The 25944-nt window shown below is 44.8% G+C and overlaps 1 protein-coding gene across 2 annotated transcripts; it reads right to left on the reverse strand.

Annotated features, from left to right (window-relative positions):
- Positions 1-1102: 1102 nt before the first annotated feature.
- On the reverse strand, positions 1103-25915 carry LOC133464729 (ankyrin repeat and SOCS box protein 2-like). Of its 2 annotated transcripts, none has more exons than XM_061746878.1 (10): positions 25822-25915; positions 23318-23669; positions 14657-14767; positions 13419-13588; positions 12584-12739; positions 11065-11310; positions 9048-9219; positions 4333-4912; positions 1843-1996; positions 1103-1713 (listed from the first exon to the last, which is right to left on the reverse strand). In XM_061746878.1, the coding sequence occupies exons 2-10, from the start codon at positions 23653-23655 to the stop codon at positions 1577-1579; spliced, it is 2064 nt and encodes a 687-aa protein (XP_061602862.1). In that variant the 5' UTR covers positions 23656-23669; positions 25822-25915; the 3' UTR covers positions 1103-1576. The 2 variants fall into 2 exon arrangements, with proteins under 2 accessions (XP_061602862.1, XP_061602863.1); XM_061746879.1 differs by having other exon boundaries at positions 1793-1996.
- Between the last annotated feature and the right edge of the window lie 29 nt (positions 25916-25944).

The raw sequence follows: 25944 nt of genomic DNA on the forward strand, positions 1-25944 counted from the left end.
CTTGCAGAGTGATGCAGAAAAACTAGTTCATGCGTTTGCATCTTCTAGACTGGATAACTGTAATGTGTTGTTAACAGGATGTCCAAGTAATTTGCTGAATAGGCTCCAGCTGATCCAGAATGCAGCAGCACGAGTACTGACAGGAATTAGCAGGAGAGACCACGTCTCTCCAGTGTTAGCGTCGCTCCATTGGTTACCCGTAAAATTCAGAATCCAATTTAAAATTGTATTACTTGCATATAAAGCCCAAAACGGCTTAGCTCCGCAGTATTTACAAGATTTGATAGTGCCTTATGTTCCTGGCAGAGCTCTCCGCCCCCAGGGTGCAGGTTTACTCGTAGTTCCTAGAGTATCTAAATGTAGATTCGGAGGGCGGGCATTCTGCTATCAGGCACCATTACTTTGGAACCAACTTCCAATCTGGGTTAAGGAGGCTGACACCACCTCCACCTTTAAAACTAAACTTAAAACCTTTCTGTTTAGTAAAGCCTATAGTTAGTGTTTAGTAAACCTCTAACTGGTGTTGGTAAATCTCTAGGTAGTTTAAACTCTAGTGTGTTAGAGTCAGTAGTCATAGTTGCAGCTATAGAACAAGACTATAATAGTTAGTCTCAAATATAGCTTCGCGGTAGATATGCTGCTATAGGCTTATGCTGCAGGGGGGCACTGACATGATCCGCTGGGCGGTGCCTCTCACCATTCTTCTCCTCTCCTTTTCCCTTCCTCTCTTCTCCATTACCATTTTTATTTATTATAAATATCTCATAGCTATCATTTTTGTCCATCGTTCCTGTAGTTTCTTGTGCCGGCCCCCCTTTTTTCTCTTTTGTGCATGTTTGCAGGCCGGAGCCTCGGGAGCTGCGTTCTGGCCTGCGTCTACAGACAACATCTGTTGTATTAGATGCTATATAAATGAAGTTGAATTGAATTGAATTGAATATATGACGCCCTCTATACCCAGAAAAAGGGGAGATAACTTTGCACACCGAGACCGGAGCTTCTCGCTCAGGAGGCCGCGTGTGCTCCCTTCCAATCTGAGCCCGAGACAGGCAGGTTTTTTTTTACAGCATACAACATCCCTTTGCATTGAGCAGAGTTGCAGAGATTTTTTATAGTCACCAAAGCTTTAAAAAACAACAATGATTATATAAGACTGTTAATCTTTTTCTATTACAAGGGAGGTGCAGGTGGTGAGAAAGACACACACACAGAGACAGGAGAGAGAGAGATACACAGCCAGCTTTCAGGTTGCTATACGTCTTCAAGGCCAAAATTAGCACAGATCACCAGAGTTAGAAACTTTTCGAAGTTAGACTTTAGCCTATAACAAAAGATATGAATCTTTAATACACATACATACTCTGTCTTTCTTTTTTCTCCCTCAGTTTAAAGTTCTTATACAGATCTTTTCTCAATTCCTCTACAAGGGGTTTCACACCGGGCTAAACAGTGCAAAATATAACATCCACACATCATCACTAACCACAGATCACAGGCTGATCTGTGGTTCTCCGGACTCTCTCTGCAGGTCCATCAGGGAACAGATCGGTCCACTAGTTGGCCTGGAGGGGCACCATCAGTCGTCCAGACACGCCTCCTGGTGTTGCAGGAAGCGGATCAGACCTATAGGCAGCGGTAATCTCTTCACACGTCGACTTCCAACCAGCTGCACAACCTGTAGCCTGCAGAGCTGGAGCAGTGGCCTCGGTGGAGCTGCAAAGGACAGGGACTGTTAAGACCAGACACAAACCTCAACAACCAGTAACGTGCCACAGAGACCGGCGAGACTGACGTCTGTTCGCTGCTGGATCGCCGTCAGTCCACCGTCACCCATCGACTCACTTGCTTTCTCCTTGATGCAGCTCCAATCAGGGAAGCTGTCCAGGTGTTCCATCAGTCTGGAGCAGAGAGTCACATGACCAACATAGTTCAACAGGACGTCAATGATTGGCCCCGCCCACCGACAGATACTGGGAATGGAGATCATCTCACAGAACTGTCAATAAACGAAAAGTCAATAAATGAAAAGTGAGCCATTGAGTTACAGCACAGACACAGCAGCAATATCAGAAATGTGCAGAAGTCCCCCACCTTCTCGTTTAACACAATCTGATCACACTGGGTGTGAGGAGTAATCAAACACAAAGGAACCACAGAATACCGCCTACGACCAGGGGCACCTCCAAAGATTTTTCACTTAAATTCTTGGGGTGGACACCAAAACTAAAAGCCGTCATTACAGGATTTTATTATACTGTTGTAGTATACAGGCTCAGAAATACTTAAAGAAACGCCTACTGCTATGCATTTGGCCCAAATGATTTGGGATGAATCGCATAATGCACCCCAGTCTGGCCTCCGGCAGGAGGGTCCCCCCTTATGATCCAGGTCCTGCTCAAGGTTTCTTCCCTCCTAAAGGGGAGTTTTTCTTGCCACTGTTTGGCTTAAGGCTTTTCTCCCACTAGGGGAGTTTTTACCTCCCATTGTTTATGTAATAATTGCTCGGGGGTCATGTTCTGGGTCTCTGGAAAGTGCCTAGAGAAAACTTTTGTTGTATTAGACGCTATATTTTTGGTGAACCGACTCCAGCGCGTGAAGCTCGGTCCTCACCTCTCCTCCTCCCGCACTCTCAGCACTGGCTCTCCTCAGGGCTGTGTGCTGAGCCCACTTCTGTACTCGCTCTACACATCGGACTGCAGCCCCGCCCACCCAGAGAACGTCATTGTCAAGTTGGCTGATGACACAACGGTGGTGGGGCTGATCACAGGGGGAAACGAGGCGGCCTACAGAGATGAGGTCCTTAAACGTGGTGAGTGGTGCGCACTGAACAACCTGGCACTGAACACCACCAAAACCAAGGAGCTCATCCTGTATTTCAGGCGGAACCGAGCCGCCCCCGCCCCCGCCCCCCTGCACATCAACGGTGATTGTGTGGAGCAAGTGCAGTCCTTCAAGTTCCTGGGCGTCCACATCACTGCAGACCTCTCCTGGTCTGTCAACACCACTGCACTGGTTAAGAAGGCTCAGCAGCGGCTGCACTTCCTGAGGGTGCTCAGGAAGGAGAACTTGAAAACACAGCTGCTGGTGACCTTCTACCGGTCCACCATAGAGAGCCTGCTGACCCATGCCGTGACAGTGTGGCACTCCAGTTGCACGGAGGCAGACAGGAAGAGGCTGCAGAGGGTGGCAAACACAGCACGGAAGATCATCGGCTGCCTTCTGCCCTCTCTGCCATCCCTGTCTGACATCTACAGCTCCCGCTGCCTCAACAGGGCAAGGAACATTTTAAAGGACAACACCCACCCTGGTTTCCACTTTTTCGACCTGTTGCCCTCTGGGAGGCGCTTCAGGTCCTTACGAACCCATACAAAAAGATTCAGGGACAGCTTCTTCCCCAAAGCTGTGAACTTTCTCAAACTATAAGCTACCTCATATTTTTCTGTGCAATATTTTCTACCTTCTATCCACAATGTCCCAATATTCTACTATCTATGTGCAATACTCCCATCCTTTCAAGGGCAATATTATTATTTTTCCATCCATTTAAGTGCAATATCCCCCCACCCATTCATGTACATTTTTATCCTCCCATTCACTCATTCATATAGTGTGTGTATATATATATATATATATATATATATATATATATATATATATATATATATATATATATATATATATATATATATATATATATACTGTATATATATATATATGTTTCCCGGCTTCAGCACACCCTGATACAAATGACTGTGTCATTAACAGACTTGTGCAGACCTGGATGACCAGATGATGACGACCATTAATTAGAATCAGGTGTGATGATGCAGGGCAACATCTAAAACACGCACGACAGGGGGTCCTGAGGACCAGGGTTGAAGACCGCTGGTGATCATGATGAAACACCTAAAGAATGAATGAATATATATATTTATGTTTCCTTGTTTACATAGTCTTTGCATGTGTGCACTTTTGACGGAGCTGATGCCTAATTTCACTGTACCTGTACAATGATAATAAAGGCTTTCTATTTCTATTTCTATTTCTATCTATATAAATAAAATTGAATTGAATTGAATAACTGATGATAGAATCTATGTGACCGGCAAGTGTTTTTTTTTTATTGAGGCAAGTGGGGTGGCCAGTGGGGTGGCCAGCAAATTTGTAGGGGGGCCGTGGCCACCCCTATTCCCCCCCTGGTGGCGCCACTGCCTACAACAAGACGATTTCATACATTTACTTAATACAAAACAACGTTCTAAACAGGGGGACTAACCAGGATTTCAAAAGAAATTACGTTAAAGATGACAAGGCTATGAGAAACAACGTCACCTGAACGCCTCTCCTCAGGTGAGGCTCCAGTACCGCGTCTTCACCCCGCCGGTCAATCCTCTGTGATTGGGAGGTTGTGAGCGGCGGATGAGTCCGGCTGCCGAACTCACAGTCAAAGCAGGAGAGGGCGTTCCCGCCTTGGTCCAGCAGGTACTTGAACATGGGAAGGTACTTCATGGAGAACATGTAGACGGCAGGGAAGGTGCTGGGGTGGGTCGGGATGCCCGCGTTGATGTCGGCGCCATGCTCCACCAACAAGGTCACGGTCTCAATGCAGCCCTGCCTGGCAGCAACCATCAGCGGCTTGAACACGTCCAGGTTTGGGTCGGCCCCGGCGCTGAGCAGCATGCGCACTGCGTAGATATTGTTATTGAAGACGGAAAAGTAGAGGGCGGTGCTGCGGCGGTCCTCGTACAGCTTTGTTCGTTCTTCGGATAACTGAGCGTTGACATCAAAGCCCGCCTCAATTAGCAGCTCCAGAGTGTCGTCATGGTTATTCTCTGCTGCCAAGTGCAGTGGGCTGATTCCACTCCGGCTGACTCTGGTCTTACCGGTCACCGGGATCAGCATAGAGACGATTCTGGAAACGGGGAAACGGAGACGGATCTGACTGAACAGTTCTTGACGGTTGACGTTTGCAGAAAATGTTCTCAAAAATACTGAGTGGTATTGCTGAGAGCTTCTTATCTGCTTTATTATGTTTAACCCTAAGGCCCGTTCTATGAAGCTCCACCCAAAGTAGCAGCAGCAGGGGTTCACCCTCCCCAGGGAGCAGCAGCAGAAGCAGGACAGGGCGGATGCAGTGCATTACGTTGGCAGGTGAAGACGTGACCTCGGTTTTCCAAACCTCTGTTGATAAAACTGGCACAGCACGGTGTTTGGGAAACCAAACACAACACGTGAGCCGAAACACCTCTCTGTTGTGTTCTCTGAGCCTTACTTGGACTGTCTGCGTGGGACTTACATGGACTCAAGAGACTGACAGGTGTTTTTGGCTGAAGGTCATATCACAGTTTATCAGTCAGAAACACAGGTACCAATACACAGGAGGTCAGATTAACACCAGGTTTAACTGACAGCAGGGACCTTCTAAGGGTCAAAACTCAATAGAGAAGAACCAGTGGAACGCTATCGTAGCTAATGCTAGACTCTATCTTGATAATCCTTGATGCAGGTAGAGGAACTATATTCTTGCATGAAAACACACTAAATCTCCATTGATTTACACTAAAACAAAGCTATAACTTTCTCTTTTAGTCTTATTGTGTCAGCTATTACCTCTGCTGCTCATGCATGATGCATTCTGGGATACTACATCGTCTGAAGCTTACACAAGTCTCCACTGATGCATCCTGGAAAAAATGGTCAGTGCTAGAACCCATCTGGGGATTTGGGCCGTCCTGGTCTAGATGCAGGCTCTGAACTGGAGCAGAACTTTAGCTGAGACTGAGGACGTTTCACAAGAACAGACTGAGACATTTGCAAGACCTGATAGTACCTTAAGTTCCTAACAGAGCTCTCTGTTGTCAGAGGGCAAGTTTCATCCTAGACATGCTGCTATATATCTAAGCTGCAGAGGGGCACCGACATGATCCAGTGAGCGGTGCCCATCACCCCTCCTTCTCTTTCTTTTCTCAGTTATTAATTATAAGTACCTCATAACCATCATTGTTCTCCATTGTTCCTGTAGTTTGTTGTGCTTCGTGCCTACAGCAGAACAGTCATCACACATTCAACATCTAGCAGTTTGTCTAGATCAGGGGTCTTCAGCCCATGTCCTCAGGACCCCCTGTCCTGCATGTTTTAGATGTTTCCCGGCTTCAGCACACCCTGATACAAATGACTGTGTCATTAACAGACTTGTGCAGACCTGGATGACCAGATGATGACGACCATTAATTAGAATCAGGTGTGATGATGCAGGGCAACATCTAAAACACGCACGACAGGGGGTCCTGAGGACCAGGGTTGAAGACCGCTGGTGATCATGATGAAACACCTAAAGCTGGGCATACACTGTGATATTTTAAATCGTTTGAGTCAGCCCCATCTCACACTGCACGACTAGATCGCTGAGTTCAAAAGTTCACAGCCCACGATTTATGGTCTCACACTGTACGACCCGATGCTCGGATGCGACCCGTCTGCTCACACTATACGTTCATAATCCTCACGTCGGACATCTGTTACTGGAACTCGAGGCCGGTTTTGGGGCAGGGGTGGGCTGTGCCCACCCAAACGTGCGTCCTGCCCACCCAATCAAAGGTTATGGGGATCCTTTATTTTTTTATATATATATCTGTACCGTTTCTGATTGGGTGGGAACTGCGCATCATTTTTAGACACAACAATGAACGCATACCGCAAAAGTTGTGTCTCAGCGGAGGGACCCGACGTCCCAGCCAAATGAGCTCAACAGAGAAGTGTTCAGAACAGCACACAGAGCGCACACTAAAGGCTGATTTATGGTTCCGCGTTAAATCGACGGCGTAACCGTACGTTTTTTTTCTGTGAATTTGCAACACTTTAAACTACAAATAATAGTTTTTGACGTGACATCAGAGATTGCGCATGCTCTCTGTAAAAGGATGAGTCCAATCGGGTCGTAGCTGCTTCAACTGTGCGATACCTTCACGAGGAGCAACCAGGATTTCAAACACGTTTGATTTTCTTGCGAGCACACGATTTGTGATCGGGAGCTCGTCGTGAAGTGTTAATCTCTCGTCTTCTTCCGGCTCTCAGCGAAGGCGGACGCTTTTTCTGCTCCTCTCCCTTATCAGCCTTCCCTGCAACTGCTTTTGTCCTGTCTTGTCTTCAGAGCCTCTCATTTTCATTCCTCCGAAAACTCTACAATCATGGAATTGATTAACTGGTCCCTCAGCACAATTAACCAAATTTTTGCGACCAGAAGTGAGGGGGTTAGGGACCCCTCCTGTCCTGATGGGACATTTTTTGCTGTATACACAATGGATTCCTACAAAAACTGGAAGCCGTTGTGCCTCAAGATTATGTCCGTCGAGGACGTGGAAGACGCCTTCATAATTGGATTTATGATAGCAGGATTTCTTCTAATTGGAGTGGGGATTTTCCTGGCCTATCAACAATCGCGGAAGTCGGCGACAGCCGTTCTGGAACTTTCTGAGCTGCCCGACGTTACTGGAGGAATGAGCAAGGGGTTAAGCACTCAAACTTTAACGCTGGGAGAGCAGGGCCGCAAGCTAGATGCGATTCTTGAACAGAATTGTAGGGTAGCAGCGGTCTTTGAGCTCATTGGCAAGATGGAGAAGATCTTGGAGAGGCTGGAACCTCGGCTCGGCGGGAATTGATCACAAATGTGTCTGTTTGGAGTCGCATTGAGGTATCAGAGACTTAACAGCAGACGGAAAATTACTGGAGTCTTCCGGTTTCCTTCTTTCATACAATTGTTGATTCTACAATCTGACCTTGACAGGGCAGCTTGGCTCGCTGCTGGTGTCACAATCTCCCTGGTGGAATGTAAACAAGCGGCTCTGCCCACCCCCCCACTTGCCCTCCCCTTTCAAAACATCTGTTTCTGTGCTGAGGTGTCTTTTTGCACCTTGACACTAGGTATTAATTCACAGTGTGAAGATGCCTTTTTTCCCTCTTCCCTCCATCCCAGTGTCATCCTTCCTTTAAAAATGGCGTCCGTATTAATGCCATTGGTGTGAACCATTGGTGTGAACCATTGGTGTGAACCGGAGTCAAGTTCTCTCGACTGATTTATGTCTGACTTGGCAATACAGCTTTTTCTGATTCTGATTTCTGATTCTGGTTACCCCACGTATACTGCACGAGGCACGACCAACAATTGGGTCAAAATCTTAACTGACAGCAGGGTCTTGTCCTGGCCCTGCAGAAGTTCCTTATGCTTCTGCTGGCTGGCTTTACATAAAACAGACTGGACTCGACCCAGACCCGATTTGATTTGATATGACTTGATCTGACTTTTTGTTCTAAAATGTTTTCATCCCCGATTTTTTCCCATTTTTATCACCCAGTGCTCCTACCTAAGCTACAGTCCTGGGCATTGCCATCCTCTACCAACCCCGGGAGGGCCCTGTCCTTAACCTGAGGAGTGAGCAGGCCGCATCTTTTCACCAGACAGGGTGGGGTTTCTCCGGCCGAAAGTGGCGCGTGGAAGGATCACGTTATTCCGGCCAGATCCTCCTCACCCCATCTGGCGCCCCGGTTGGCCAGAGGGGGCAGTAGAGCCCAGGACTGCTGCATGTTTTTGTGAGGGTAGCTCACATTAGCTACCAAGGGAACACGGGGAGAACATGCAAACTCCACACAGAAAGGCCCTTTCACCAACCCCACCTAGGGTGTGGGCGCCGAAGTCATGGGGGAACTAACACGCACTTCAGCGCCCACAGCGTCCCCGGCGGGAATCAAACCCAGGACCTTCTAGCTGTGACACGGCTGCACTACCAGCTGCGCCACCGCTATTTTGTTGTATGCAGATGACACCAGTCTCTATGTAGTGTTGAATCTGATAACTGAACTAACTTTTCTTGCAATGAAGTTGGATCTGATCCTTGCTTGCGCTCATCATTTCATTGTCCGTGTTTATTTCACTCCACATCAACCACAATTTCTTGTACTTTCAAACAGTTTTGTTACATCAACATCTGGATGTGTACGAGGAGTCAGTACGAGCATGTTGGTTTACACCTCATCATGAACTGTGTACCTACGTGTCACTTCCTCTCTCAGCAGCGATATGAAGTGGTAATAGTCCTGTCCTACCAGGCTTGTTAGCGTCAGCGCTCTCAGACAGGAGCAGCTCCACAACTCCCTCGTGTCCATTTTTAGTTGCTTCACATAGAGCCGTGGCTCCATCAGCCGCCTGTGTGTTAATGTCTGCACCTGCAGAGAGACGCATGAGGAGCCTCGGGTCAGGATTTATGATACACTCCCATGTGCCCTTCGCACATCAATATTGTCCTCCAGGTCTCAAAGCAAAGAAGTATGGGTCTAACTGCAGTTCTCTGATGTCAGTTAGTCCACACTTGTGCAGTTTTATGAGAGGACAACTTTACAGTATTACCTTGAAAAACCTGAATACAATTATGATGAAAGGAATTTAACTGGTAATAAATTACATTTAATTGAACTTTTATCAAACATGGTCACTTTCTCTAAGGGCGTTTGTCATGACAACAGCTGTGAATTGGTTGGTTGTTTACGAGTAAGATTAAATAATTAAAATTGACAAAGATAGAACATTGGTTCTCATTAGTGATGTCTATACGTCAAATAATTTAAGCTGTGATGAAAACGAACGAGGTAATTAAATTTTCTTTGAAAGGAGTCACAATTTAGTTCAGTTAGCAGTTAGCATCAGGAGACTTCAATGGATCCTGAACCCGGGTATCTGTGGTCCATTCTTAGTCCAGAACAGTTCCACAGTCATTCTCCAAGACTTTGTGGAGAAGAGCACCAGCAATAAAATGTCAGAGTTTGGCACATTACCCCCATAAACTGTAGAAAAATAACTAAATATGTTTTCTGAAGTATGCGGAGTCCTCAAACAAGTCTGATAGTTCATTGAATCATGCCCACTTTAACTCAATTATAAGGATCTAGTTCCCCCGAGCCTAGCGGGTGCTATCCATGGTGCTAATGTTACCTTGCATTCTTTCTAAACGAACCCATCCAGCCATCATTTCAGACGTCACTAGTGCAACATCTGATAAGTTCTGTCAGAGCTGATAGGAGGACTGCTGGACCGCCGGCCGTGCTCCGCCGGCTGCCCCCTCCATGTCTCCTCGCATAGTTTTTAGATTCTTGTTTTTGTTCAGTGTTGTTCCTGCTCGGCAGCGCTTTGGTTTTGCTCAAGCTTAATAAATCCTGCTTTTGTCAACTCCTGCCTCCTGCTCTCCTGCGTTTGGGTCCTCAACAAACACCAACCGTGACACATACAAGTGTGCATATTTAAAAATAGAGCGGGAGCAAAACTGAGTTTAATTGTGCTTTATTTAAGTCTTTATTACAAAGTACTAACATTTTTTAAATCACCAATGAATAATCAAAAATTAAAACAAGCGTCATTAATCAAACCCATCGTAGTCCTCATCCTCCGTTTCTGAATTAAACAGCTGCGGTGACGGGCATGAGTCGGGTGCGCAGCTCTCTGGCCACTCTGGCCCGATAAGCGCGATCGAGTCCTGACGACAGTTCCACTTTCTTCGCTGTCAGAATCACTTTCCGTGCCATGCGACCCCTCGGAAATGATGCCGGCTTTTGCGAAAGCTCGAACAACAGTCCCAGCAGACACGTTAGGCCACGCATCTACAATCCATCAACAGTAAACGACGGGGCCCGCCGCCGGGCAGGCCGACCTCCCTGCCCGCAGGGACGCGTCGGCTGCCGCTCGGTCGGGCGGTTCCTCCGGAACGCACGGTGTTCCTCAAAGCGCTCCTGCGAGGGAGCCGCGGTGAGAGCCCCCGACAACACACATTCGGCGCACTGCGTCATTGGGCGCGCAACGTTTATATGCGCCTAATGGTCGCCTAATGGTCGCGGCATATATAATTGTACCTTATATGGTAGATAAACGTCCGTACAGTTGTCATACATGTTAAATCTGGCTACGGATACCAAAATGTAAGTATTTTTATTTTTGGACTTTGTAATAATAGTTGGTGGAAGCTGACTTGGAGCCCCTAGTGGTGACTAGAAGAATTGCACCCTCTCACGCTCTTCAGGTACCTTGTTTGAGGAGGAAGCGCAGCGTGTCGAGCTGCCCGTATTGAGCTGCCGTGAACAGCGGCGTGATGCCGTATATGTTGCGGAGGTTGAGTTCGGCTCCGGCCTTCAGCAGCATCTCACAGATCTCCACATTGTTTCTGACCACCGCTTCCTGCACAGCCGTATAGTCCTGGTTGCAGCGGGTGTTCACCGTCGCCCCGTGGTTCAGCAGCATCGCCACTATCGCAGGACTGTTCAACTCACATGCTGCAGAGGAACAAAAGCAGAGTTGAAGGATGCAGGAATCAGTTGGTTAAAGATCTTGTGCTATGCTCTTCCAGCTTGACCTTTTCCTCTGTCACACGCAAAAGACACCGACTGATTTGTTTTGTAAAACAAAACAATTATCTGATCGCAGGAGGAGCATTAGGCAACAACAACAACTTATCACATTACATCAGAAAAACAACAACATATCACTTTTCCCCACATAACAATATTTATAATGCTAAAAGAATCAGGTGGGAAACACTAAGTACACCTCTTTTTTTCTAAAGTTTCTGGATCCTCCTTCAGAGGCAGGAACTCTCAGTAGATGCTTCCTGTCTCTCCTGGTTCTGGAGGTTTTTTGTATTTCTCTGAGCTTCGCACCGATCTTGAGCTGAAGTAATGAGACGTTCACTTCTGGGAAGATCGACAATTATCTTGAATGTCTTCCACTTGTGACTAATCTTTCTCACCTCTAAGACTTTGGAAATGATTTTATAAAAATATCCAGATGGATGTGCAACAGCTCTTTCTCTAAGGCCATTGTTGATCTCTTTCCCTCCTGGCATGTGTTAGCACTCATTGGAATGTTCCAGAGCATCCAACTGCCAAATGATCTGCTTTTGTAGAGCTCTGCACACCTGCTGGGGGAGTTCACCAAGGACTGATGATTAGCAGCACCTGACTGCAACTGACCTTTTTAAAACCTGCTGAACCTTGTTGAACCTTGTTGAACCCTGTACAACCCTGTGGAACCCTGTTGAACCCTGTTGAACCCTGTTGAACCCTGTTGAACCCTGTTGAACCCTGCTGAACCCTGTTGAACCCTGTTGAACACTGTTGAACACTGTTGAACCCTGTTGAACCCTGTACAACCCTGTTGAACCCTGTTGAACACTGTTGAACCCTGTTGAACACTGTTGAACCCTGCTGAACCCTGTTAAACCCTGTTGAACCCTGCTGAACCCTGTTGAACCCTGTTGAACACTGTTGAACCCTGTACAACCCTGTTGAACCCTGTTGAACACTGTTGAACACTGTTGAACCCTGTTGAACCCTGCTGAACCCTGTTGAACCCTGATAAACCCTGCTGAACCCTGCTGAACCCCATTGAACCTTGTTGAACCCTGTTGAACCCTGTTGAACCCTGTTGAACCCTGTGAGAGGGTACATGGTATTGCCTGCACTTATTTTTACAGCCTCAGTTTTGTTAATCAGGTGCCGTCGCGGCCACCGTGTTTGGTGACAGTGTGACCCCTCAGGTGACCGTTACCTCTGTAGAGCGGAGTCTCTTTTTCATTGTTCTGGATGTTAGGGTTAGCTCCGTGTTCCAGCAGCAACCGAACACATTCCAGGTAATCTTTGTTGATGGCGACCAGCAGGGCCGTCTCTCCATGAGCTGTCTTCTTGTTGGTCATCCCCGGCTGAGCTGCTCACACAGACATAAAAGCTGTCTTATTTTACTTATTTATTTTATTGTTTGCACACTCGTAAAAAGGAACATTACACAGAGGAAAAAAAGTTAAGAAAAGATGTGCAGGAGAGGTCATAAAAACCCGAAGGGCTTATAAGCGACTCCCCCTCCTAAAAACAAGAAAACATTTAAAACAATAATTCACAAAACCATATAAGCACAATACATAGGCCTATACAGTATAACTGATAACTGAGTTATACAATACTTCAGAATACAATTAAATAGTTTAGAAATATATTTAGATAATGGTGAATGAAAAACACATATATATTAAAAATCTATAAACCTTTTTTCAGCTTTCTTTAGAATGCACATTATGTTGAGCATGTTTCACTTAGATGTTTTAAACAGTTCCACAGCACAACACCTTGATACATAAATGAAAATGTAGTGACTGCAGTTCTACAGAAGGGGATATGCAAATCATTCCTTCTTCTCGTGGAGCATGAATGATAATAAGAATTAAACTCAAAATAATTATGAAAATGTCTGGGTAAAGTTAACGGAGAGCATCTGACTTTATACATCATACATTCCTGTTTTATACTTATTCACATCGTAGATGTGAATAAGTATCATCACATCACAACATCACATCCTGTATGTGTGGGAGTGTCTGCGTGTGACCTACCTGACAGCAGCACACGCAGACACATCTCCTCGCCGAACCAAGCCGCCTGGTGGATGGCCAGCCAGCCAGGTTTGCTCGGCAGCATCAGGTTTGTTCCTTGACTCATGACCAGTGCTTTGACTTTGCATGCGTCACCGTCACGGATTGCTCTGAACAGAGGCTCCTCCTCCCTGCAGGAAGCAACCCATCAATGCACCTGTCTTCTCCAAGTGGACTCCTATTTACCTGGGAAAGGGTCATCATGAACTGGACTACTCCTTGCTGGGTCTCATCTGAAAGGCCTCTCTTGGGTGTTTCAGGTAAAGTCGTGCAAAAGTTACTATTAAGGAGTATTAGGGCCATGCAGGTGAAAAGATATTTGAGAGACAATTTTTTTTTATTGTACACTTCGAGAAAAAAGTCGAAATGTCGAGAAAAAAGTCGAAATGTCGAGAATAATGTTGAAATACAATTTCGAAAAAAAGTTGAAATGTTGAGGAAAAAGTCGAAATGTCGAGATTAATGTTGAAATACAATTTTGAGAAAAAATTTGAAATGTGGAGATTAATGTTGAAATACAATTTCAAGAATAAAGTCAAAATTTCGTGAATAAAGTCAAAATTTCGAGAATAAAGTTGAAATACAATTTGGTGAATAAAGTGGAAATGTCTCCTCTGGCCCATCAAATCCAGTTAGAGCGACTGACAGCTCTGGAGCAGCAGCCGTAACTAACTAAATAACTTACATCCTTGGAGCGGAACGTTAAGGGTACGTTTCTGAAGTTATGCAACTGCATATGTTTGATATGTGTTTCAAATCAATATCGTAAAGACAATTCTTGTATTCTGAACTTCATTCACGAAATTTTGACTTTTTTCTCAACATTTTGACTTTTTTCTCAAAATTGCACTTCAACATTAATCTCGACATTTCGACTTTTTTCTCGAAGTGCATAATGAAAAAAAAATCTTCGTCCTCTAAAATATAATTTTTATTTTTCTCCTGCCTGGCCCTAATACTCTTCCGTAGGGATCAGATTACTTGTATAGCATTTTATTTACAGGATTAAAACAGGGGGTACTAACTTCTGCATCTCAGTTCTAATGACTCACAGATCAGGTGGGTCTGTGACACACATCGACCTGAGAATGTCTTCATAATGTCCAATAATCCTGAACGTCCAATTGGTCAGTTAGACCTGCAGAAACCTCTCAGATGAGATGGTGAGTCAGCTGGTTCCAGAGCAGAAATGGACTCACTGTTCAGGTTCTGGAGCGATGTGGACCACATGGCCATCAGCTCGGCGATATACCACCATCTTCTTTCCAGTACCCGACATGAACCGGCTGACTGTTCCATCAAACGTCTTCCTGCCAGCGCAGAGACAGCAGCCAATCAGAGCACAGAGATGCACAGCTTAAATATAGCAGATCCTTTTATAGGCAGCATTTCAGGCTGTTTGAGATGAAACAATAAAGTTACAAGGTCTCTACCACAGATCACATTTAAATCCGTGTTAAACCCTGTAATCACACATCAACACTGCAACTCCCGGGCTGAAGCCAATGCAGAAATAAGAAAAGTTGAGGTTCCTCTAATGACTGCAGGGGTCTGGGTCCGGATCCGGACCTCAGGTCCCTCTACTGTCCACTGGATCCAACGGTGAGTTCACTTCCATGTTAAAATGCCCAACTTTACAGCAGAAATAAACATTTCTGTTTTGGTCTCTACAACCACATTTCATATCCATGACAACTGTACTGGGGAATTCTATGTACCTCATCAGGTAAAATGATGAAAAGCAACAAGCAAGCAAGTATGTATAATTAGGGGTATGGTGTTTTAGATTTTTTTGACTGGTGGCCAGAACAATCAATGGCCGGGTTTCCCAGATCAGTTAAGAAGCCCTTAACAGCAGAAGGCTTCTTTCAACCCTTCTTAAGGAGCCTGTGAAAGAAAAACATGTTTCCCAGAGTCACTCTTAGCTGAAGAAGCCCTTTCATTAAAAAGGAAATGAAAGATGCCACTGACCCACTCTTTACACCCTTCTTAGTGAACAAAGACTCACAGATCCAGGCGCGTCAGGCAAATCAATATCACACCAAGCAATGAGATATATATTTTTTTTTTTTTCTTCTTTTTTTACCTTGTCTGCACACATATTGGCCGGGTTTCCCAGATCCAACCTCTCTTAAGGATTTAAGAGAGGTTCAAAGAAGGTTTCAACTAAGAGAGAACCCTAAGATACGGGTGTTTCCCAGATGACTTCTTAACACCGTCCTTTAGTTTCGCTCTTTCAGAAGCCCTTTAGAGGAGCTGTCCAGTTCTGAAACCAAATAATCGTTGTCAGGCAAATCGATCACCGATCACTATCAGCGCATTTTCACACGCAGCGCTGCTTCTCAATGCACTAATTCCCTGTCACCACACATATAGGTGTTCGGGCTCGGGCAGGAGGATCGGTGTACCGGCTGCCTGGACAGCCCGGTCCGACAGCACGTCCAGGGGACTGAAGTGCTGACGCACCAATGCGTTCATATAACCAGTTCTGCTTCGCGCACGGCTACGCGGTTGATTTGCAGCGAGAACATGCTGTATAGCAGCCAAATTATCAAATAAATGATATTCATGATGATCATTTTATTTGTGCGCATAAAGCATATACAGGAACACACTTGTTATTCCTTATTTTTCTTTTTTTTTCCCCTTTGCTGTCATCAATGAATGCTAAACAATATAAATCTAAAGTATAAAATAGATCAAAATTTGTGCGGGGTGCATTGTTTTAATATCTCATTGCTTGGTGTGATATTGATTTGCCTGACGCGGCTGGATCTGTGAGTCTTTGTTCACTAAGATGGTTGTAAAGACTGGGTCAGCAGCATCTTTCATTTCCTTCTTAATGAAAGAGATACTTAAGCTAAGAGCAACTCTGGGAAACGCGATTTTCTTTCACAGGCTCCTTAAGAAGGTTTGAAAGAAGTCTTTCGCTGTTAAGAACTACTTAACTGATCTGGGAAACCGGGCCATTAATGATTGATGCCATGCCGGTAAAAACCTAAGGCATATAGGGGAGAGCGGGGTGAATTGAGCCAGTTTTTACTTAAGGCATCTTAAAAGTGAGGGCATGACAGTAATGTCTCCAACTAAAATATGTACATATATTTCAGGATGTGGTGCATCCATGGGAATAATCACCTTTGATCTAAAATTAACTGTTTTCAAAATATGACTTTTCAAAAAAAAGTGGTCTCTTGGCTCAACTTGCCCCCGGTGAGGGGTAAGTTGAGCCTAGGGAGAGGATAAGTTGAGCCACAGGGGCGTAAATTGTGCCACTGATTATGTTGAAGTAAAACTTAACATTTTCACCTCATTTAATGCCATATCAAAGCAAGACAAATTCAACACCAAATGACTCCTTAAATGTTTTATTGTTAACAATGAAGAAAAAAAATGAACTTCAAGGCTACTACTCAACATCCCACTTGTCAATGCTGCACGGGAATACGAACGTCTTCTCCCTTCTGGCTGTCCCTCCAAGTTTTTGCGGTTTTGGGAGATTCATGAGCACATCACCTCTAGGGATGAGTCCTTCATCATTCTCTTTGAATGTGAAGTTGGGCTTTTCATTCACAGAACTATCACAACCTCGCCTCAGAAACTTTGCACTGATGTCAGTGCCCTCAACGTTCTCCACCATTCCAATGTAATTATAGGATTTTTTTTACCTGCAAAGTTCACAATGACGAAGTCACCAGCAGACAGATTCTTGTCACTATCATCATCTGAGCGACTGTAGACAACAGTTTTCTTGGTTCTGATTTGTTTCGACCCTTTCAGAGTCTTTTTCTTGTGCTTTTCAGTCTTTTTATTTGCTCTGTCATTGTGTGCCTTCTGCAGCTCCAGGGTTTCTGGAGTGTCGGTCAAGATTTTTGTTTTCACTTTCTTCCTTTTTATTCTAGGTTTAGTTGGTGTGCCTTTAGGGAAGGGAAGTATGTCTTCTGGGGACACATACCCCAAATGGGCAGGAGAACCAGTAGCATCACTTGTGGACGAGTGTTCAGGACTGATGATTCTGTTCAATGGTTCAGATAAAGTAGCAGGTGGCATCTCTAGGTCTGGAACTGCTGAGCAATCAGGACTCATGGCATGAGTTGATTTTACAGGCAGGTCAGCTCTGTTTGCTGGCTCCTCGGGATTTGGCCTGTCTGTGACCATGGATGGGGCATAATCTTCATCTGGAAAGGTATCCCTGTTAAAAGGGAATACGGGAATAAAAGGGAGTACAATGGATGACTCTTCAAACACACGTGGTCACGTGACCAAATTTGTCTATGGTTCTTCATAAACAAGGGGTGGCTCAACTTCCCCACAGGCTCAAATAACCCCGTTCTCCCCTATGTGCATTATTACTATATTTAATAGCCTATACGCATACATACGCATACACATACATATACATATATATACACATACAAACCCAGTGAGCTTTTTTTTCTTTTTTTGGGGGGGGGGGGGTTGGTGACATCCACTGCCAATCCAGGAAGCAAAAACACACGGAGGCACACACCAAGCACTGGAAAAAGGCAACAAAAACCACAAACGAAACGCAAAACCGACACGGAGCCGACCAAAACACGAGCAGCAATCGACCCAGATCTCGAGATCCGATCACAGTCTAAGCTAAGCTACCGCAATGAGATATTAAAACAATGCACACCGCACAAATTTTGATCTATTTTATCATTTAGATTTATATTGTTTAGCATTCATTGGTAACAGAAAAGGGAGAAAAAAAGAAAAATCAGGAATAACAAGTATCCTGTCCTGTATATGCTTTATGCATTACACATGACTGCTGTGTGCTGCTGACGGCCCCCCCCCCCCCACCTCTGGTCATCCCGCTGTTGCTTCCACCTGCCTGCTGTGTGCTGCTGACGTCCCTGACTCCCCCAGTCTGGCCTTCGGCAGGAGGGTCCCCCCTTATGAGCCTGGTCCTGCTCAAGGTTTCTTCCCTCCTAAAGGGGAGTTTTTCTTGCCACTGTTTGGCTTAAGGCTTTTCTCCCACTATGGGAGTTTTTACCTGCCATTGTTTATATAATAATTGCTCGGGGGTTTATGTTTATGTTTATGTTTATGTTCATGTTCTGGATCTCTGGAAAGCGTCTAGAGATAACATCTGTTGTATTAGACGCTATATAAATAAAATTGAATTGAATTGAATTGAATCGAATTAGGGCAGCACGGTGGCTTAGTGGTTAGCACTGTTGCCTCACAGCAAGAAGGTCCCCGGTTCGACTCCCAGGCCCGGCAGGGGCCTTTCTGTGCGGAGTTTGCATGTTCTCCCCGTGCTTGCTTGGGTTCTCTCCGGGTACTCCGGCTTCCTCCCACATTCCAAAAACATGCATATTAGGTTAATTGGTGATTCTAAATTGCCCGTAGGTGTGAGTGTGAGTGTGGTTGTGAGCATGGTTTGTGTGTTTATATGTGGCCCTGTGATGGACTGGTGACCTGTCCAGGGTGTAACCCCGGCCTCTCACCTGAAATGAGCTGGGATAGGCTCCAGCAGAACCCCGTGACCCCGCAAGGGATAAAGCGGGTATAGATGATGGATGGATGGATGAATTGAATTACGCACAAATAAAACGATCATCATGACTATGATTATCATAATTTGTCTGCACACATCCCACATCTGCGTGCACATGGCCCTGGTCCTCATGACCCCCTGTCCTGCATGTTTTAAATATTTCCCTTCAACACCCATTATTTGCAAGACCTGATAGTGCCTTATGTTCCTGGCAGAGCTCTCCGTTCTTGGAATGCAGGTTTACACGTAGTTCCTAGAGTATCCAAATGTAGATTTGGAGGGCGGGCGTTCTGCTATCAGGCACCATTACTATGGAACCAACTTCCAATCTGGGTTAAGGAGGCTGACACCACCTCCACCTTTAAAACTAAACTTAAAACCTTTCTGTTTAGTAAAGCCTATAGTTAGTGTTCAGTAAACCTCTAGTTAGTGTTAGTAAACCTCTAGTTACTGTTTAGTAAACCTCTTGTTAGTGTTCAGTAAACCTCTAGTTAGTGTCAGTAAACCTTTAGTTACTGTTTAGTAAACCTCTAGTTAGTGTTCAGTAAACCTCTAGTTAGTGTTCAGTAAACCTCTATGTAGTGTCAGTAAACCTGTAGTTAGTGTTTAGTAAACCTCTAGTTAGTGTTAGTAAACCTCTAGTTAGTGTTAGTAAACCTCTAGTTAGTGTAAACACTAGTGTGTTAGAGTCAGTAGTCGTAGCTGCAGCTGCAGGACCAGACTAAAGCAGCTGGTCTGAAACAGAGCTTCATCCTAGATATGCTGCTATAGAGCTACGCTGCAGGGGGACTCCAACATGATCCAGTGAGCGGTGCCCATCACCCCTCCTTCTCTTTCCTTTCTCAGTTATTAATTATAAGTATCTCATAACCATCATTGTTCTCCATTGCATTCCAGAGCTTCAGGAGCTGCATGCTGACCTGCAGCCAAGGCTGGCTATCTCAATCTCTCCTGGATGTTATGCTAACAGGATGTTCTGCCCCCACAACCCCCTCCCTTTCCCCCATGGCACCTGTGGAACTGAACTAAACCAAGGCTGGCTGATAGCACTCCATCACTATCAAGGACTATGGCAGAGGAAATGAATCCGGGGCAGAGTTCACAGACTTACTTACTCACACAAACAGGCACACATGCAAACAGCTCCTCTGTATTCCCTGATTTTTGGACAAGGACTGTTTATTGGACTGAGTGTGGATATCCCCCCTGATTGGTTTGTCTTTGTTGTCTGCATCTTCCCTCATCAAGTTTTGCTTATCGGATTCATAAATTCTGTGACTTCTTTCTCCATAGTGAATCTAGCATGGACCCTGCGGATAATCTGTCAAAGATGTTGGAGAAAAGTAACTCTGAGACCATTCTTCTGCTGATCACCGTTACCTAATCTGAGTAAAGATCTTATTCTACTTTATCCTGGGTGTCTGACTTTCAGTGGGTTAGCTTGGTGATACATTACAGCTTCAGCTCTGGCAGCACATGTTTCAGATGGCGTTTAGGCAGTGACAGTTGCAATGAGGACGTTTTCACAGATTTGATCACAGTGAATATAAAGTCATATTAATAAGCATCACAGGTTACTCTTATGGCGCTTTTCCACTAGTACCTACTCAGCCCGACTCGACTCGACTCGCCTTGGTTTGTTTCTTTCCCACTAGAAGTCTAACGTGCCGAGTAGATACTTTTCTGTAACTACTCTGCCGAGGTTCTAAGCGGCTGAGTCGGCTGCATCTGACATCATCACACTACACGCCACCGATTGGTCGGGGGGTTAGAGTCAGACGTCTGAGTCAGGATTTGAAATCAGCGAAAGAGCGACTTGCGGCTTCTTGTTCATTTTTTTCGACAGGCAATGGCAGCAGAAGTCTGTTTGGTGATCCAACTCTGAGGTGCAGATGTTCATAAACCTGGTGGCTGAGGAGAGAATTAAAAAGGGATCTAGACAGGCGATAAGGAACGACCAGATCTACCAGGAGCTCTGTCTCTTCATAGCTGCTCACGGCTCCAGCTGACTTTTCAGCAGCGCCGAGACAAACAAACAAAAAAAAAACGCGTCGCCGCTTGAAGCTTCTTTCACTCTCATTTTTTAACTTGATATTGAACACAAGCCACAGACCCAGCAGCACATCTATCATCTCCTCCATGTTCTACATCTTTAGTGTTGTTGTCTTATTCCTTTAGATAACACAATCAAATACGTCACAGCAGCTTCGCTCCCACCCGCCTACTTCTACTTTGTTAGAGTCGCTCCTGTAGTTTCTTGTGCTGGCCCCCCCTTTTCTTCTCTTTTTTCTCTTTTGTACATGGTGCAGCATCCTCTGCCGGTGGCGAAGAGCATCTCTGAATGCACAACACCGGAACCTGCAGCGTGGGAGTGAGAGGGGCAGGGTAACAGCCAGAGGTGTCAAGTAATGAAATACAAATACTTTGTTACCTTACTTAAGTAGAAATTTTGGTTATCTATACTTCACTGGAGTAATTATTTTTCAGACGACTTTTTACTTTTACTCCTTACATTTTCACGCAATTATCTGTACTTTTTACTCCTTACATTTTAAAAACAGCCTCGTTACTCTATTTCATTTGGGCCTTTAAAAAAAAACTATCCAGTTAAATTGCGCCATCCGAGTGAATTTGGTTGTGGTTGTTTCAGATGTTCTTGTCCAGTTTTGTTCTTACATCCATTGCCCTCAGATTCCTGCAACTAAACTTGGATGTACATTCCAATAAAGGTTAGGATAAATGATAACCTGCCTCTGAAGTTTGACTTTCTGCACCATTACCATACTTATAGGCAACTAGTCACCATATCTCCTGCTCTCTGAAACACATGTTAATGCTCAATAGTACACATATATGCTTCTTTAATATATTTGCATTATACTAAGATGCATTCATTTTCAATGGCTTTTGTCCTTAATGGCTTTTTTCCCCCTTACATTACTTTTACTTTTATACTTTAAGTAGTTTTGAAACCAGTACTTTTATACTTTTACTTGAGTAAAAAACTTGAGTTGATACTTTAACTTCTACAGGAGTATTTCTAAACTTTAGTATCTATACTTCTACGTGAGTAATGAATGTGAATACTTTTGACACCTCTGGTAACGGCCCGGGCAGGCGGGGGAGAGGTTTGTCCGTCAAGACTCCTCTCCCTGGCCCTGCCCCTTCTCAACCTTTCCCCGACCCTGCATCTAACCTGGGGCTTGCTGATTGGGCCGGAGCTTCGGGAGCTGCGTGCTGGCCTGCGGTCCCCACCCCCGGTTCTCCCGCTGCTGCTTCCACCTGCCTGCAGTCCCCACCCCCGGTCATCCCATTGCTGCTTCCACCTGCCTGCTGTGCTGTTGACGTCCCCGACCCCCAGTCTGGCCCTCGGCAGGAGGATCCCCCCTTATGAGCCTGGTCCTGCTCAAGGTTTCTTCCCTCCTAAAGGGGAGTTTTTCCTTGCCACTGTTTGGCTTAAGGTTTTTCTCCCAATCTGGGAGTTTTTACCTGCCATTGTTTATGTAATAGTTGCTCAGGGGGTCATGTTCTGGGTCTCTGGAAAGCGTCTAGAGACAACTTTTGTTGTATTAGAGGCTATAAAAATAAAATTGAATTGAATTCTGATCTGGGTATTGAAAATAAACGAAGGCAAGGCGAGTCGAGTCGAGCTGAGTAGGTACTAGTGTAAAAGTGCCCTTAGTTATGTCAGCAAAGCTAAAATTGCTGTAATTGAAATAAGGTGTCCGTGTTTCATGCAATGTCGTGGCCTGTTTTTTCTGTTTTTCAACATCATGCCATGTAGAATGAGGAATAAAAAGCAGTCAAAATCAACAGATGATGTCACAGGGGGTGTGTCAGGCACAAAATCATTAGCAGGGATTCTGGGTAAACCCACCAGCAGGTCAGCTGTTGACACAGCAGCCGGCTGTCTTCTTCAGCAAAAGGCTGTGAGCCTATAAATTAGCAAATACCTTAACATCTAAAGCCAAGTGTGCTAACAGTTGGTTAGGTGTTAATTTAATGTTAAAAAGATGTTCTTTACCTTGCTATGTGTTTATATTTTGCCATTTTCATCAGACTTCTCTTGATGTTTGTGTTTTAACACTAGCTCAACCTATTCCTGCAGGATTGTGCCGTGTTATTTATCGTACACTAACTGGCTGACTTGAGTTCTTTGAGGAAGTGTATTGAGTTCTCTGAAGGACGGAACTACAAAGTCAGACTACAGTCTTGGTGGTGACAAAGCAGGAAAACAAAGCCAGAACACAATAGCATCAGTTACTGTGGTTTGGTTTTGGACGAGAGGCTGCTTTCAGGAAATGAACCAAAGACAATGCAGCATACGTACAGGTCAGGAGGCTTCTCCTTTGGAGGGTTTGGAGAACTGTACTGGGCAGAGGTGTTGGCAGCACTGGGATTATGGCAGCTGTGTCTTGAAGGTGGATTATGGGAACTGTGTTGGTTTGTGTTTCTTGCCGGAGGGTTCAATCCTTTGTCAGGGCAACGAGTAGGTTGAATTTTGGTTGTTGTGTTGGCATTGGTGGCGGTGCTGTTGTGAGTGTCGGTCAGACTGCGCTCGATGGCGAGTTGCAGCAGCTCGTCATCACTCAGATTGCTGTAGAGAGAATAATCCTCCAAGGCCTGGTCCGGAGCAGAACCAGAATGAGAGATGCTTGCTGCTGCCATGATGTACCACCAGTCTGCAACGAAGAAGAGGATGCAGGAACTTATTAAGACCAGGTGAGACCCATCCTTATAACAGTGACAAGGTTTTACTGTTCACCTACACATATATATACGATGTCAATGTTTAATTTTTCAACAACATCCCCTCTAAAGTCCCTTCATCTGCAACATGAAGAGAGAAACAACTTCAGGGTTTGCTATTGTTTGCTAGAGTTCTGCTGAACCAGGTCAGGGTCATGCTGGGAACATGAAAGCATGCCCATGCGGTAAGCATGGATTTGGTGAACTTGGTGGACTTTAACAGACAGAGTGTCTAGGCAAAGCCAAGAAGGAGAGGATGTTCGCTTCGGTGGTGTCAGGTCTGCTTTTTGCAGTTGATGTGGTCCAGTTGGTATTCACTGGCGTACGTCGAGTGTGAAGCAGCAAGAATTAGAAGGATCTCCTATAGAGTTGTGAAGGGTCTGTTGTGGAGTCCTGAAGGATCTCCTGTAGAGGTCTATATGATATTTTCTGGAGGCCTGAAGGATCTTCTGTGGAAGTCTGAAGGATCTTCTGTAGAGGTCTAAAGGATCTCTTGTGGAGGTCTGAACAATCTCCTGTAGAGGTCTGAAGGAATCCCGTAAAGGTCTAAATGATATCTTGTGGAAGTCTGAACGATCACCTGTAGCAGTCTGAAGGATTTCCTGTAGAGATCTGAAGGATCTCCTGTAGCAATCTGAATGATCTTCTGTAGTGTAGGTGGGAATGCTGAGAATGCCCACCATGCCACGAGGGCAACTGTAAGAGGAGACTGCATGATCCCACACAGACACACATCATGTGGACAGGCAGTACTCTCAAGCGTGGGTAGCCGCATATGGAACAGTCTACCAACTACCATAAGAGAATGTGATACATATGCAACATTCAAAGTTAACTTGAAAAAATGGTTGCTAAACAGACAAACTTGTGACCATGTTTGATGTAACCGCTGTTATCATGTAGCGCTGTCATACTGTTATTACTACTACCTCTTTTTTCTTTATTTTTTTTTTTCCTTTTTTTCTCTCTTTTTTATTATTTATTTATTTAAGTCTTTATTCTTGTTATTTCTTCTTACTACTACTATTATAACTATCGTCTACATCCCCCCACTTCTTTTTTTTTTTCTTCTCTTTCTCCTTTCCTCAAGTCCACAGTCCCATACACCACATACTTTATACCTCTACTCTGCACCTTATAACTGTGACACCAGCACTTTACGTTAGACACTTGCACTTTACTTTAATCTGCTGCTACGACTATAACTTGTGACTTATGTTAACATACTGTGAAATGTGTTATGTGGTTGGTTGTATTATTGTTGTATTGGTTATATTATTGTACTAATGTATTTTATAACTGAACACTGTATTGCTCTTAACTTGCCTGTTTTTATATCCTAGCCAGGGGGGACTGCCAATGGGAATTAGCCAATAGGCTACATTTGGGTGCATCTGCCTTTATTTTTAAACGCGTAATGATGTGCACTGTCCCTCCTCATCAAATAAATAAATTGAAATTGAAATTGAAATAGAGGTCTGAAGGATCTCCTTTAGCAATCTGAATGATCTTCTGTAGAGGTCTGAAGGATTTCCTGTAGCGGTCTTTGATGCAGCGGATCTGAAAAAACCTCTGACTTAGCACTCTTATTAGTAAATTGTATTTCATGTCCTTGTGTTGAGGAAATAACTTAGATGCTTGTTAAAAGTTCCCGTATCAGGATCAAGCAAACAAGGACAAAGAAAAGTGACCTTTAGCGGCTGACGTAATACTGTGCAGGTAATTGGGATCGAACTGACCTTCAGCTGCAGGTTAAATGCTAACGACAGAGCAACAGGGTTTAATAGGTCATGTACAGTAACTGTTACATCACGCAGAAGTTCAAGACAGGTTCAACTGATAACCTCAGTTAAGATAGCGTCAGTTGAAATGGTCCAATATGTTCAGGACTTGCACCGTAACTGCAGCAGTCATGTATGTGCCCACATTGATGTCACTTACAGTACAAGCCTGCAATGAAGGGTACAGAAGTTTCACAGCAGAGACAATGAGTTGAACAGAATGAAAAACCAACAAGAACCAACTCCAGCAGCTGTGAACGTTTGGATGAGACAACAGACAGCTGCAGCAGAAGACCGCGCTCACCTCAGCCCGTTAAATCCACGCTTTAATCACTGTTGTATTTTCCTTCGTCTGTCTGCTTTGCAGTTCTTTCATGACTCTGCAACAGCTCTCAGGGTGTTGGGGGTTGGGTAAGGGTTATTTTAA

The sequence above is a fragment of the Cololabis saira genome, chromosome 18 (genome assembly GCF_033807715.1).
Source record: "Cololabis saira isolate AMF1-May2022 chromosome 18, fColSai1.1, whole genome shotgun sequence".
Lineage (NCBI taxonomy): Eukaryota > Metazoa > Chordata > Actinopteri > Beloniformes > Belonidae > Cololabis > Cololabis saira.

Bases quoted from the DNA above. Each gene is read 5' to 3' on its own strand.
- LOC133464729 (XM_061746878.1), bottom strand. From the start codon at position 23,655: ATGGCAGCAGCAAGCATCTCTCATTCTGGTTCTGCTCCGGACCAGGCC. The intron at 9,220-11,064 runs GTACCTGAAGAG...GTCTCTCTGCAG, and splicing joins GCGCTTCCTCCTCAAACAAG to GTGCAGACATTAACACACAG. The intron at 1,714-1,842 runs GTGAGTCGATGG...TGTCCTTTGCAG, and splicing joins CTGCATCAAGGAGAAAGCAA to CTCCACCGAGGCCACTGCTC.